The 15,368-nt window shown below is 31.1% G+C and overlaps 1 protein-coding gene and 1 long non-coding RNA gene across 2 annotated transcripts; one reads left to right on the forward strand and one right to left on the reverse strand.

Moving 5' to 3' along the window:
- Window positions 1–1,278: 1,278 nt before the first annotated feature.
- On the reverse strand, window positions 1,279–13,416 carry Fancm (FA complementation group M). Its single transcript, XM_074128484.1, has 21 exons — window positions 13,278–13,416; window positions 13,021–13,137; window positions 12,184–12,353; window positions 11,935–12,102; window positions 11,091–11,263; window positions 10,925–11,014; window positions 10,659–10,805; window positions 9,856–9,933; window positions 9,597–9,759; window positions 8,785–8,888; window positions 8,579–8,701; window positions 8,290–8,412; window positions 7,821–8,027; window positions 7,199–7,307; window positions 6,963–7,111; window positions 6,343–6,421; window positions 6,076–6,255; window positions 3,657–5,707; window positions 2,725–2,885; window positions 2,484–2,592; window positions 1,279–2,011 (listed from the first exon to the last, which is right to left on the reverse strand). The coding sequence occupies exons 1-21, from the start codon at window positions 13,352–13,354 to the stop codon at window positions 1,703–1,705; spliced, it is 4,887 nt and encodes a 1,628-aa protein (XP_073984585.1). The 5' UTR covers window positions 13,355–13,416; the 3' UTR covers window positions 1,279–1,702.
- Window positions 13,417–13,476: 60 nt separating this feature from the next.
- On the forward strand, window positions 13,477–15,161 carry LOC141454368 (uncharacterized). The gene is made up of 4 exons (XR_012458675.1): window positions 13,477–13,613; window positions 13,688–13,890; window positions 14,007–14,283; window positions 14,368–15,161. It is a non-coding gene; the product is annotated as an uncharacterized lncRNA (long non-coding RNA).
- The last annotated feature ends 207 nt before the right edge of the window (window positions 15,162–15,368 follow it).

Raw genomic sequence — 15,368 nt, forward strand, 5'->3', positions numbered from 1 at the left:
AGAAAACTAATGAATTAATAAAATTATTTTACAATTTTTTAAAAATAAATAATTTTTTTTTTCATTTTTGTACCATATTACACCACCTTTCAACCAACTTTCTAAAAATTCACTTTCAATATATTTTACAAGTATCACACGCTTTTCATACAAATATAATAATGAATAAATAAACCTCATTATAACGTACACAGCTAACTAGTTTAATAAATTTATTATGCAAGCTAGTTTAATTTTATTAAATAGTTTTATTTCAAGTTTTTGGTCAATAACCAACCATCTCAATAAACTTTTTCTAAAATTTCACTTTTATAAATATCACAATAAGCTTTTATCTTTTAATATACATCTTAAATATTTTTTTAATTTTACATAAGCGTATTTACTGATTTCTCATCTGATCATTTGTAATAAGAGTTAATGAATCTAGTGATCTGAGAATGCTATGATTCCAATGTTTTTGTTATATCAATCTTCGAGTTTTTACTTGAAATGTTGAGTCAGAAAAATTGGTTTTAGAAAATAGTCTTTCGAGAATTTATATTCCGATTTTTCCCTACCAATGGAACTAACTGTAACTTAGCGATCAGAATCCCTCACTCGCAAGTACCACTTTAATGAATGAATGATTGGCTTTGAAGCATTTCTTTCAAATATCTCTTACAACTTCAAAATTTCATTAAATATACAATTCTTTCTCTAAAAAAAAAAAAAAAATTATAAATTAATTTTTCTAGTCTTTGCTTTAAAGCGAAATTTCAATGTTATGTATGGTTTCACATACATTGAAATTAAATAAATTAGAAAGTTTAGACTTACAGTAAGAGAATGCAGTATGAGCGTCCAAATCAGACTTTTTTTAATTAGAATAAAACAACAATAGAGACAAAATAAATCTATATTATATCTAATCATCTATATCTTTAGAGGGAACCGGACCGGGCCATCTTCACGGAGCTTCCGACCTCTGCGGGCATTCCAGTCTTTAAAAAAAAAAAATCATCGATATTTGCTGTTAAATTTAAAAAAAAAAATCATCGATATTTGCTGTTAAATTTAAAAAAAAAAAAACAACAACATTCTATGTAGTGCTACAATAGATCTTTAAGGACGTGATGTAGCTTTAGATATTCAAACACCTAACGTCATTTTATCACTCATTAGCCTGTTTCATTTTGAATCTCAGCCGTTTGCTTTGTGATTCACAGCTCTTCTCCTTAACTTACATAAACTATCTAGACTTGAACATTTAATGCTCATACCAAATATGTTAAGGACTTGTTTTTTTTTTTTTTCTTTTTTTTAATGGTTAAAAGTTTGGATTTTGGACTTAAGTATAGAAGATATTCGTTCAAACTGAAAAGCTGACGCTCAGTTACAAAGCGTCTTGTTTCGCTCACTCTATAGAAAGATATCGTAGGTGCATCACAGTAAGCTCTGGCCAACACTTTACGAAGTTTGGTTCAGGACATCATTAAAAATCTTATATTGCTCGTTCCGAACTTGTCCAGAATCCAAACAGCTACATGTGGTGGACTTACACTTTTCTTCTACCTAGGAGCGATAACGTTTACCATCTACAATGGTATAGCCTCTTCTTGGCCTGCAAGCAACTTAATACTGATGCCAATTTGTTTCATTTAAAAAAAAAAAAACAGAGGAATTACTAATTTTTTTTTTCCAGAGAATTACTCGAATTACTCTATTTTATAGGGCTATCTGCATCCGAATCAGAAAGTAAAATACGTTTGTTTTTCCTTGTTTTAGAAGGCCAATCATATTTTTCTTCTACGTCATCCAATTCTCTACTGCTCTCCGTTAAACTTTTACTCTTCTCTGGACTTATTATTCTCCGTCTTTTTCTCTTATCCAACACTGTCTTCTTAGCTGCTTTCCGCTTTATATTTCTTCTGTTACGTTTTTCCATGTTCAACATACGTTCCGCCAATTCAAGTTGGGAGATTTCACTTTCTTCAATTTCTTCACCTGATGAACTAACACAGAATGAATCCTGAAAAACAAAAACAAAAAACCTGGATTAATTTGATTTAAGATTCAAAACATATAGATTATTTTAATTTAGAAAAACTTAAAAGTTGAAATTTCTAAGGAAAAACATTTACATAGCAAGTTACTAACTTATAAAAAATTAATTTTACTTATAGAGACGTAGAGCTAGTAGAACTCTAGGATTTCTAGAACCATGAAATAGTAGTAGTAATAGTAATAATAATATTAATAATAATAAAAAAATATTAGCTATGAGGTTAGCATACTGGACTCCCACGCGGAGGTCCCGGGTTCGAATCCAGCAGCTGACCCTTAGATTTTCTCTTCCTAGGAGCTTCTTACAGCTCACTGTAACGAGAGAACACTGTCCGGAGGCCGGCAGTGCACTGGAAAAAGCTCCGGGCGCTAATGACCTCAGCTGTTGATGCGCAAAAAAAAAAAATAATAACAATACTGATAGAAATTTTAATTACATTAACGTATTCAGTGTCCTGTTCTACTTGTTGGGAGTAAACACCTGTCATATTGTCTCTTAATTTTTCCAAAGGAATTTTATATTTTCCAGTTCCACCTTTAGGGCTTCTAAAAAATAACAAAAATTACGTATTTAAACATTTTTATAGTTTTTTTTTTAATAATTAGATCAGAAGCTGAATTGTTTACAGCGCAAAATAAAACTAAATAAACATTAGAATAAGTAACTGTTATAATTACTTGATAGACCGCAGATATTCAACGTGCGTATCATTGCCAGCTTGATAATGACTTTCATCGTTGATAAAACTTTCATCCATTTCATCCAAACTGCTATTATCACTATCATCGCCAGAAAATTCTCCGCTAACTTCCGCTTCGTTTTCTATTAGTCCGTTTCTCTGTACAATAATACAAAATGGATTATAAAAGAAAAACCTTTAAAAAATGGTTTTACAGCTTTTTGGAGAAAATGTTTGAATGCAGTTATTAGCATTTCCACGGAAAAAGTATCCATTTTTTGGGAGGTTTTTCACAAAATTGCCAGCAAATTTCAAGGTTCTAATTCGTGCTTAATATTTATAAGAATCAAAGTGTGATAAAAACTTCAAATTTGAAAGAAAAAAAAAAAAAAGAGTGACTTTAATGATGCACTAGAGATGTAGTTACTAAATCCACGAACTTCAAGAAGTCAAGGGAAATGGCACAAATTCTTGGAGGGCCAGTCGGTGATGACCCCTAAGTCATCTAGCTTCTAGATAATGTGACCTTACACCTCAGAGAAAATCACCTCATGGTTTACAACAGAGGATGGAAGTGGATGGAAGTTTTTTTTTTTTTTTTTTTTCCATCCTTGTGCAGATTATGGCAGCAGGAAATGGCCTCTAAATCTGGATTATATTACAATCATTCGATTACGATATGAGATCTTTTTGGCTCTTGGAGACCAAAGGAGTTGATACGCTAAAAAAAAAAAGGAAAATAATGGGAAAACTCTGATGCTGGAAAGAAATGAGAGGTTTCTTCTACAAAACCTGGACTAGGGATCTTCGTACCAAGTGTGATTCAACGGCCATCTTTACTTTCTCTCATGCTTTAATTGTAATATTGAAAAATTCCAAACTTGTATTTGCTTTAAAAATAAAAATAAATTTAAAAAAAAGTTTACTTACTAATGCATTTTTAGGCCTTCTTGAAATTCTTTTTCTTGGCGAAGGTGACTTACTATTAAATCTAAAATCTTGAGCTCTTTGTTTACATTTTATACTAGTTTTTTCGAATACATCCTCTTCTTCGCTATCCAGAAATGTAACATGATTTACTTGTTTTTCCACTTTATAATTACGAGCGTTTGTTTTTGTTTTAAGTATTGGTGAAATTTCTATTTTTTTGGAAACATTCAATTTACAAGTACTTGTAAAACTAGATACATCTGATTCTGGTGAATAATTTTTAATCTTATCACAAGAAGTAACCATTTCTTCTTTACTACGGACACCACTATTCTCATTTTCTCCAATTTTCTTTGGAAAAGCTGTTTGTGATTCATTCATCTGTGATAATCTATGATTTAGTTTCCTTTTAAAGATTTTAAAATTTGGTTTTGTATTATTTCTTGGTTGGGTTTTATGCGTAGTAAAATCAAAATCCGAAATATGAGTATCATTTGGTGAAAGATTGATTTCTTTATTGCAAATTTCGTCTTGTGTGGCCAAATTGTCTTTGTTAACTTGTTTTAATAATTTAAAATTTGGTTTTAATGATGGATTTTTAAAGTCTAGCGAAGAACTGATAGAAGTGTTTTCAACATTTTCTTTGAAATTATGTTCATTTTGTTTTTCCTTCAATAATGGTTGAGATTTCTCTGCCCGGGCTGGACTGTCGTCAAATTTTTCTTTAGATGGAATTCCATTTTTATTTTGCATTTCAGTTTTCATAGATTCAAATAAAAAATCTTCTGGAATAGAAAAATTGAAAATCTGTTGCCTTTCACACTCCAAATTGTTGTCTATAATCTGATGTTTTACATCATGTACCTGATTTTCCAACTTGTTTTTCTTCAAGTTTTCAATTTCATTGACCATCTGCGTTATACCAATCATTGTACTGGTTCCCGGAGTTGTACTAGGAATTTCAACATTCTCTTCAGCATCGCTCTCTTCAAATAAATCACTTAAATTCCATACTCCTTCTTCTACATCTGTTGGTTCTTTGTGCTGTTTTTCTGGAGAAAAGTTAACTGGTGATAAATCCTTCTTATTCATGTTACTAGAGCTAGGTTTAGACAATAAAGGCGTAGAACTAACTAATTTCGACGCTTCAAAATTGTTTAAATTTATATATTTCAACGCAGTTGGTGTACTTTCCCAAAAATTTGGTTCAATTAAATTTGTACTTTTATTTGGTGTAGATTTAAATGGCCTTTGAATGATTTCTTCTGCTTGATTTTTTCCATTTTTATCCTCTAATTTTTCACCAATCTCTATATCATTCCCATCGTTATTGAATAAATCATCAATGCTAGCAAATTCATCAGAACCAAACGAAGGTACGTCATAATTTTCGACGTTTTTCTCCATGGATGTCTGCTTGACTGGACATTTATTACTTTCTTCCTGGGATTTTTCCAAATCTTTTATACAGGAAATGTTGTTTTCTTTAAAAGATTCAACAAAACTGCAGTAAAGTTCTTCTAAATTTGGTAAATCCATGGTCAATATACGTGATTGAATATTTGATTGGATATTTGTTGGTATCATATATTTATTGAGTCTTTCGAGGATCACTTTATTTCTTCCAAGTGCACATCTGAAAATAGTATCTTCATTTGCTTTAATCATCTTTAATTTTTCTTTGTCCAATTCAAATAACCAATCCATTTCGTAAAGAAAATCTAATGGACTTGAGGTTTTTTTTGAGAATATTGTAGGTGAACTGGGTACAACAAATGGCGGAGGTGATACAGAATCTTCTATTAAATCAATAAATTCAATAGGTTTCGGTAATTTTGATTTTCCAGCTGCAGCTGCCATACAAGTCCTAATATCTAACATCTTTCCAGTATTATTTTTAAGATTTTCTTTTTTAAATTTTTTCTTTTTGTTCATTTTCATTTGATCGTTATGCATTTCTACAGGTTGTTCAAGGTTCTCTTTTTCTGTGTCGTCTGAAGTTTTCGTGATTGGATAACCAAAGCTGGTAACTGATACTGCATTTTTACAATCTGTAATAAAAAATAATTTTGCATATTTAAATTTTAAATAGAGAAAAATGTACTAGAGATGTGAACATTTTTAACTGTTTAATCCTTCAGACAGTTATAACCCGACAATGCACCTAATTCTTCGAAATATGGAGAATGAAAGAGCCGAACTCCAGGTACAAAAAGAAAAAAAAAATAAAAAAAAAAAATAATAATAATACTATACTTATCTCTCTCAAACACTCACACGAAAACACACTGTACACCGGCGACTGCATTCTTTACACAAAGGAAAACATAACAGATCCTGTACCCAATTAAAGGAATCGGTTTCTACGATACCCATACCCAGGACACATCTATCACTTTAAATGGAATAATTTACTCACCCTGATACAAATCATCCAGTTTCTTCGTATTTCTAGATAGTTGTAACAAATGACATAGTATATCAGTTTTCTTGGAATGGCTAACGAAATGTGTAGTTTGTTTTTCCAGATTCCATTCATTCCAGTGTGATAAACTGCTTATATTTTTCTCTAATAATTCTTCTAATGTCATTTTCTTATCTGAAATTTAATTTATTTATCCACTTTTTCTTTTAAAGAAGTTGGATTGTTGTTTGAAAAATGCAAGAAATAGAAATCTGTACTTACCAAAAGCTCTATGCCACGTTTCTATTCGTTTTGGTAACCTATCTAGATTTAATACTAAATTTCCATTAACGGCTTTAATCTGTAATAGTAAATATTTAAAATAAAATTTTTAAAGATTTCGCACTAAAAATTAATAATAAAGAACTTGTTACAATGTAACTCCGTGTTATTTTTACATTAGAAAATAATTTTTTGGAAAACTTTCTGACAATTTCCCTCTCAATGCTTTCATAAATATCCCTTGACCACAAATGGCGCCTTCCCTCCTTCCCCTCCAATGTCTTTCCTAATATTCTGGTGAAAGCTATCCCTAATAACAAGATTTTGGGTACGTCCTGGAATAACTCCAGGAAAGCACCCGGAAGAGCCAGAGGGTGTCGGCTTGAGAAATCGTACCCAATACCTAGTGCCTTTACCTGGAGGGAATAATATCTAGAAAAAGTGAATCTACAATGTATACCAGGGAGCTGGTTTTACAAAGTGCAGACAAATTATACATTCATTTTTAAAGGTGAATAATCATCTCAAACGGGGATGAACATGTCAAAAAGCAAAGGCTGGCATTTTTCAAGGCAAGGAATAGCGCATTTCCGGTACATTAAATTACTCTCCCTCCTTACTTCATTAAGCTGTTCAGCTGTTAAAAATGGTGATTGCTGCGGTTGAAAACATTTCCTTATATCAACCTGTCTGTTGGATTTTATTGGTTTTGTCGGCGTCACTAGTTCCGTTGCGTTTATATGAACCAATTGTTGTTCGGGAACAAGATCTAAAATAAAAATAATTAAATTAATAAATTTATTCATGGATTGATTAAAAAACAATAAAATAAAAAAGGTCAATAGTGAATACTTACTTGTTGGAATCATTGACGGTGAATACTGACGAAGGCTAGCTTTAATTACGTCCGACTTTACAATATTATTTACATAAGCTTTTCGGGCTGCCATAGCTGCATGAAATTTCTAAAAATAAATAAATATACTTAAATATTTAAACATTATTTTTGCGATAATCTTTTAAAATTCGATTAGATTTCTCAGCATAATTCAATTTTTGAAAAACTAAACTTACTTTGTGTATCGCAAATCAATTTTTAAAGGCAAATAATGCCAACAAAAGTTATAGATCTTAGCGCATACAACTAGGTTACAAATATGTCAGATTTAAAAAAATTTTGCTCGAGCCATTTTCAAGAAAATCTCAAAAAATCCATTGAGTAATAAGCTATTTCCGGTTGTGGATGTTTAATTACAGAAATTACAGCCCAGTCTCCTGATATTACCCAAACCCAAGTTTTTTGTTTTAGAAATATTTTGCTCACATACAACACGTAAATTATGTAAAAACACTATTCCGTCTCTAGGGGACCTCAAAGGTTATTTCCGCTGTAAACGTAATGATGAAAATTTGACAAGATCACTGTACTTCCTATTACAATCATAAAGAAAAGAAGAATAGGAAAGTATCCCACATACCTCTATCTCTTTTCCTTTTGTAAGCAATACTACACATCTTCCTTTTCGTTTCCGACCGGTGCGTCCTAGTCTTTGTACAAGTCGAACTGGAGATTTCTGGGTTTCCATCAGTAAAATTAGATCCACCTCGCCAATATCCAAGCCTTCTTCAGCCACACAAGTAGCCACCAAACAGTTCAATCGTCCTTCACGGAAATCTTTCATTATCTACATAAATGACACGATTTTTTATTAAAAAATGAATAGATAATAATAGAGGGAAGGGATTAGCTATGCGGTTAGCGTACTGGACTCCCACGCAAAGGTCCCGGGTTCGAATCCAGCTGCTGACCTTTAGATTTTCTCTTCCTAGGAGCTTCTTACAGCTCACTGTCCAGCTTACTGTTTTTCAGTGCACTGGAAAAAGCTCCGGGCGCCAGTAACCTAAGATGTTGACGCGCCTTAAATAAAAAAAATAATATAATAATACCTGTACTTGCTTTGCTTGAGGCATCCCCTTTTCTTTACCACCAGACTGACCGACAAAAATTGCAGGTTTAATTTTTGAACATTTCCTAAGAATGTCAACGATTTCATTTACTACGATTCTATACTAAAGAAAACAAAAAACAAAACAAAAAAAATGATTAGACGTAGTAAACACTTTTAAATTGTTCTGTCTTTATATAACGTTAGAAAAGTTCAAAGTGTTCAAAACTTCAAGCGACTATCTCGATAAAGCTCTGTAAATAAATACTTTATTTACAATTTCAACTCACTTGACAAAAAACTATCACTTTAGTTTCTTCATTTTTCTCGGCGCTGTTTTTAAAATGTTCAGTAATAACTGCCACTAATTTCTGTAGTTTTGGATGTCCCCATGTATAAGGAATATGGCTGCCCTAGGAATTATGAAATTTTTTGCAAATTTAAAAAATAAACTAATCGATGATAAAAAGTTTTAATTTTCCAAAATTTCACTCACAGGTTTTGGAAATAATATTTCACCTAGATTTTTCAACATTTTTTGAAGATCTTCATCTGTTTTTAGTCGACTTGTTGCAGTTTTACATTTTTCGCCACCTTCATCTGCAAAAAAACAATCATTTACTACACATACACATACGTAGACCAAAAGAAACAGTTTGTTTCACAAATAGTTCCGCATTACCTGCTGCATGAACCGTTGTTTACAGACTGAATGTACTTAATCATTGAATAGGTGTATTGGTGCGAAAATCTACGCCATCAAGATCTAGCCGAGGAAAGAATTAATAGGACATTCTCATCTTTCTGAACAGTCAGACACAATGAAAACACTTTCAGCCTACTTTAGAACTACCTCCTCCTTTGTTTGGGAGTTTAGAAATAGGGTCTCGGCTTAATAAAATTATATTCAAATGGGTGTAAGAGGACAGACACACTGAACAGAATTAAGGATAGTGAAATTGCTGACAATTAGGCTAAACCACCCCATTCATTTGTCCAGATACCAGTTTTTGGGATAACTGAAGAACGTCGGCCTAAGTATTCTAAAGAATGTCTTAGAAAAGAGCAAGATAAAAAATTGGAAGTGGGGAACACATAATACTAATGTCAAAACTGAGTCTATCTGGATCAGAGAAGTCACTTAAACTAAGAAAGTAAACAGATTGGTTCTCTTGCAGGAACTATATATCACGAAAACCGAAGTAGTAAAAGATAATTAGAACTAGACGTAATATTGCTTTTAAATAGCTTTTAGATCAAAAATAATTTGGACATTTGATAATATTATAAAATAAATATAATAATTACTTGTCAAATATGAATAAAACGCTCGCAAACCGTACGACTGCAATAATTCCAGAGAATGTGCCATAGACATGCACACTGTAAAATCACAGATAAGACTACCCAAAAGTGTACTAGATATTCCTCTTGGAGGATTGCTACGAAATTTTTCACAAGCTTTCAAGACCTGCAATAGATGGAAATATAAGATGGAAATGAATTAATTATAATACTTTTAAATGTTATTAATTTAAATATATGTTGTTTTAAATATTGAACTTGCCTGAAATTTGGATAAAAAAGCTATATTATTGGAGAATGCTTTGTGATCTTTTAACCGTCGGGCATATTTTTCATAGATCTGGGAATAGAAATTGAAATAATTACTATTTGAAAAGATGACATCCAAATAAATTGATATTGCTTTCTCTTACTGACTATTCAAATCAAGGAAAAATTTTCGTAACCACATTTTCTCATCATAACAGCAAAGATTTATGGTTTTAAGGACCTGGGAATGATTGAAAGATTACTCGTTTTTACGTTATAATAGCTGGCAATTTCTGGCACGGTACCATAATACCTTTCAAATACGTAAAACTGCCCCATGACAATATTAAAATCTAGAAGGAAATTTAAAAAAAAATCACTATCTTAAGAAGAAATTATAATAACTAGACTTCTGATTTTAAGAATTCACTGGATTTTCTTTTTTCAGTTTTTATTTTTTGGAAAACTGCTCCTACGTTTTTCCTTAACTTGATCAATTATTTGCACACTTGTAGATCCATTACTTTTATCTGGAACATTTCCCGGGAAATTCGACTAAGAGCACTTCTAAGCAAAAGAGTTAAATTCTCACTTAAGTGCCATTATAGCCTATTCCACCGTTCTTACCAGTTACTTATAATTATACGTGTAATTTCTATTTTATCATTACAAATCTTACAGTGAAACAAAGAATTATAACTCAAATATATGGAGCCCAAAGAAAATTTGTGAAAAAGAACTTTGAAAATAGTAGTAAGAGAAAGTCGAGTGTGAGATTATTTTCTTTAAATAATAATTTAATTTAGTTAAAATAACCTGCAAGAAATCATCCTTCACTCTTTGAATATTGGGTGATAGCTCTACGACAATATTTTCTACAGATCTAGAATGAGTATATGGAGAAACATCCATTGAATCTTCACCTCTGATTTCCAATACGGTAATGTTTAAATTCTTGATTACCTAGAAATTAAACGAAAGAAATTAATCTAAACATACTTGGGATGAGAAGTGGCATAGTGCGTTACTTATAAAATATTATTCAAAAGAGTATGCTAAGTGAATTCAACTTTTTTGAATACCTGCTGAACAGCGTTTATATCACTGCCTGGTGTGGCCGATAATGCTAACGTTCTATAAAGGCCACCTGCAGCTGCCATTAATTTCACTACCTGTAAATAAAATAAAATTTTTTAAGAATGAACAATTTATAACACTCTTTAATGAAGAAATAAATATATACTTTACTTGACAATATGCGTAATCTTTTACAGCCCTATGTGCTTCATCAAATACTATACATTTTATGAGCTCTGCCTTGCAAAGACCGGATTTCAGATCATTTACCATAACTTGTGGTGTAAGATAGAAGACTCTTTTCTCCATCCATAGAGTTCGTCGTTGTTCAGTATTTATCATACCTAAAATAATTCGTAATACATAAAAATTGAATTAAAATATACAGATATTTCAGGATTATTATTTTTTTTAATTTTTGGTTTAACAATATGTGATGTCATAAGCTGATTCTAAAGACATTTTTCCGTTAATAACCTCCATTTTCCTAGTAACCATCTAGTAGATCCTTATCCGTCATTTCCTCATTATTATCTTCCGATCATCGTTTTTGCGCTCATTTTTTTTTATTTCCTTTATTCTTTATTGTTAAAAAGAAAAATCTCTTATGTACGGCATGTCGTATATTCTCTGTATATTTAATTAATTTTTGGACGAAATTAATACGTATTATTCAACGTTCACAATTTGAAAATATTCTCTGATAAAAAATTGTCTAGCATTAAAAGTTCATGAAAATCCAAACTTCAGTGACACTGCATATTTTATACCTTATCCGCAAATGCAACTCCTTAAGGTTTCCAGGGCTATTGAAAATAATAAAACACTTCATGCTGGGAAAAAATTCCGAATAAATTCTTCAAATATTGGCCGGAGATGCATTAGATAGATTATTTTTAATATTAAATACATTTAATGGAAATTTTACTGCATCCGATAGTTTTAGTGATACCATTTCAATAAAATGAAAGCCCTTGAAGAAACAAATAGAAATCACAGTCTCAGAACTGCGTACCTGTCATTTCCGTAGTATCACTTACAGGAATGCTCATTATGTGATGACATGCTTTGATTTGTTGTGATACTAATGGACGTGTGGGAGCCATAAACACCACTTTTCCTTTTGGATACCATCGGTAAAAGTTATACATTACAACAGCAGCGATAAAAGTTTTTCCAAGTCCTGCCAAAAAAAAAAAAAAAAGTCATTATGTTTATGAATTTACACATTAATTCAGATTTTGTTACAAAATCTGTGTACAACCTGTTGGCAAGCTAACTAGAGTATTTTTAAAAAGAGCTTTTCGTGTAATATTGGCCTGATATTGCCTGATAGGATAGTTTGTTGGATAGATGTAAGTTGTACCAGCTGCTAAATGAAATCCATAAGCTTCATCGCCTTCATAGAAAATTGTTTCTTCCTTAACATTGTTTCTGAAACAATAACACAAAAGATATAATGCAAAAATAACTAGCGTACTACTAAATGCTTTGTACAAGTTAGGCCTACACTGGAATCACAAAATAATGGTTGTTAGTTCGTAAACTTTCAAAAAGAACTCGTATCATCGAGATTCACCGTAGTCCGAACAATAGCCTTAAGCTAGATCTTGAATTTGATCTCCTCATATTGCAAATTAACCATCTGAGATGAAATGGAGTTGCATCCTCTATCGAAATTTTAATCTACAAATCCCAGCAAGGAATCCAACCAATGTCTGATAGAATACAGAATCTCACCTTGATTGATACCAACCCTGCCTGTATCTCTAGTCAGCATTACTGGCAAAACCCACAAGCGCATCCATTCTTGGATGCTAGAGAAACATGTGTCCAAAAAAATTCAGAAACCAGTAAGTGGAAAGAAGCCTGACTACCCGGCCAGATACATTTAAAAGTATATTGACCATCTAACAAAATACAAGATAGACCTTAAGATTCAAAGACAGTTATCTATTCCCCAAGATACACAAAAAGTCCTTACTCTTTCAAAATTTTGCTGATGTGATCAACTCGCTAACACATAAATATATTGCTTCACTGACAGTATATTCAATCTCAGTCAAGTTATAGGAGTTACACGAGCTTATTATCAATTTACCTTGAGCTTGACGGTTTATTCTTTTCATTTAATTTCACTGAATCTTCCTCTTCGATAACAATATCTGCAACTTGATTTTCAAGTTTAAGACGAGGCAATTCAACTTCATTATAAAATCTGTAAATTTATTAAAAATCATGACCAAAAAAAAAGAAGAGACAGTAGTCTTTTTATAAAGTAAAAATTTTGTTTCCGTAAATAACCACCATATTCGTGGTTTAACAGTACACTTTATGTAAAAGTTCAGAATTAGATACCTTAAGCTTTCCTCTTGTATTTTAGCTAATATATCATCTTCATCATCGTTCAATAAATCACAAATACTTCCATTCATTCTGGTATTTAATGTTCACAGATTGCAAATTTAACAAATTCATACACACTGCCTATTCAAGGAGGATCAAAACTTATAATTTTATAAGCTTGCATTTAGTTTATTATTAATCATGGGTTTAAGTTTAAACGACTGATAACAGCAGTAGCAGCACAAATGTTGAAAATTATTTACATGTAGAGAAGGTTACAGCTACAAAGATGGAGATTCCGAATATATAATTAAAATGTGATATGGCATGCCTTACGAAAAAAATTAGGTATATCACTAAGTAAACATTTTATATTTTATGATTTTATTAAAAAAAAATTAGAATTAGATTTTGAATTTTAGGTTTTCAATGCCAGAAAAATCTTAGTTTAGTTCGAATGACCTACCATCAGGAGCAGTAAATTAAATATACTAAGGTTTCAAATTCAAATTAATATTGTTAAAAAAGTGGATGGATACGCAATGCTGAACACTAACAATGATTTAATTTTAATTCAGTTCTGACTGGATTCAGGTTTTCACCGTCTTCAGGCATTAAATCACAGGTTCATTTAAAGAAATTTGATTTTACATTTGTTTAGGTCAAGTAGTAACCACTCATCCGACTGAGTTACACTTCTCAACATTGGTATATAATTGCATGTAATTAAACTTCTTACAGATAGTATGATGGACAACTAATGAAAGTATTAAATACTGCAGCAAAAAGTTTTTACCAAACTGAGATTTTGTCTTTAAAGATATAAAGAAAATCTGAAACCTTTCGTAATAAAAGAAAACCAACCATTCTACTCTGGTTGAAATAAATGATAGCGTAAGAATTTTATTTCATCGTTAAAATGAATTCGTTAGACTACATAGCACAATCAGAAGCTTTAGAGAATGAAAATTTTCCAGAAAATTGTTTTTTATCATACAAAAGATCGAAGGACGTTAAGGTAAGAGTAATTAATGGTTTTTGTGTTTAAAATTGTATTTAAAGTTGACTAGTCATTCCTTCATTGATCTTGATGCCTTTGTAGATCCCAGGCTAAAAATTTCACCCTAAACACCAATACACAGAGAATTGGGTATCTATTTAAGTTTTACGAAGTCATTTATAAACTCTAACTCTCATCACACCACACCGACGATTTAATATTTTACGGACGCTCACATTTCATGAAGAAGAAAATACATTTTGGAGAGCTAAAATAGATCTTTTAAGTCCTTGTGGATTTTTCTTTTTAATTCCCGTTCTTTACAATCTAATCTAGGTTTAGAATGCGTTCTATGATTTTTAATTAAAAACTTTTCAGCTTAGAATGTATCTTTTCCTTGAATTATATTTCTGGCATAGATATTTGGTGGTTAATGTGATCAGGAAGTTATAGTAGATGCGATATTTTCAAACATTGTTCAAATTTAAAGAAGCACATTTAATGTCATCACCCGCAAAAATGCCTCTTTCGAGCTGATAGACTTACCCAAAACAGAGCTTTTACTCGTTCAGGGAGGGGCGCTGGGTATATTTTATAATCGTGACTTAGGTTTACGTTGTAAGAATTTTTTTTTTTTTTTTTTACAAGAGTATTAGCTTTGTTTCATGTAAGTTGAATATTGTATCTTAGAATTTAAGAACTCGGGAGAAACATGGGTTCAAAGAAAAATTGCAATTTCTCAAAAAGTTCTTTTATCTTTTGCAAAGTAAACAGAATATTATTTCTTAATTCCTCCTAATAATTTTGTTTTCGAGCTAAAAATAAAAAATGTATGTATACATTAAATAGAAATATCCCTTAAACAGTAGATTTTTTATTTCAATAATTTTTACAGGTATCTTCAGTAAATGAAAATTTTATTTTGATATTAACTTGAAAATTTATCTAAAAAATATATTAATTATTATAAAATATTTTTTTATCTATTTTATTAAATAATATAAATTAGAACGATTGTGGTTTATCGACGACTTTAATCGATTGTAGCCGTTTTCGATATATCCAATTTTTCCTTTATTAGACTTAGTGAGTCACGCTGAGTT

Source organism: Rhodnius prolixus, unplaced genomic scaffold (assembly GCF_049639745.1).
Source record: "Rhodnius prolixus isolate KJV_2025 unplaced genomic scaffold, Rpr scaffold_9, whole genome shotgun sequence".
NCBI lineage: Eukaryota > Metazoa > Arthropoda > Insecta > Hemiptera > Reduviidae > Rhodnius > Rhodnius prolixus.

Excerpts from the sequence above, each read along its gene's own strand:
- Fancm (XM_074128484.1), bottom strand. The coding sequence starts at position 13,354 with ATGAATGGAAGTATTTGTGATTTATTGAACGATGATGAAGATGATATA. Across the intron at positions 12,103-12,183 it reads TCTAGTTAGCTTGCCAACAG|GACTTGGAAAAACTTTTATC; the intron begins GTTGTACACAGA and ends TTTTTTTGGCAG. Across the intron at positions 7,112-7,198 it reads ACCGTCAATGATTCCAACAA|ATCTTGTTCCCGAACAACAA; the intron begins GTAAGTATTCAC and ends TTTTTATTTTAG.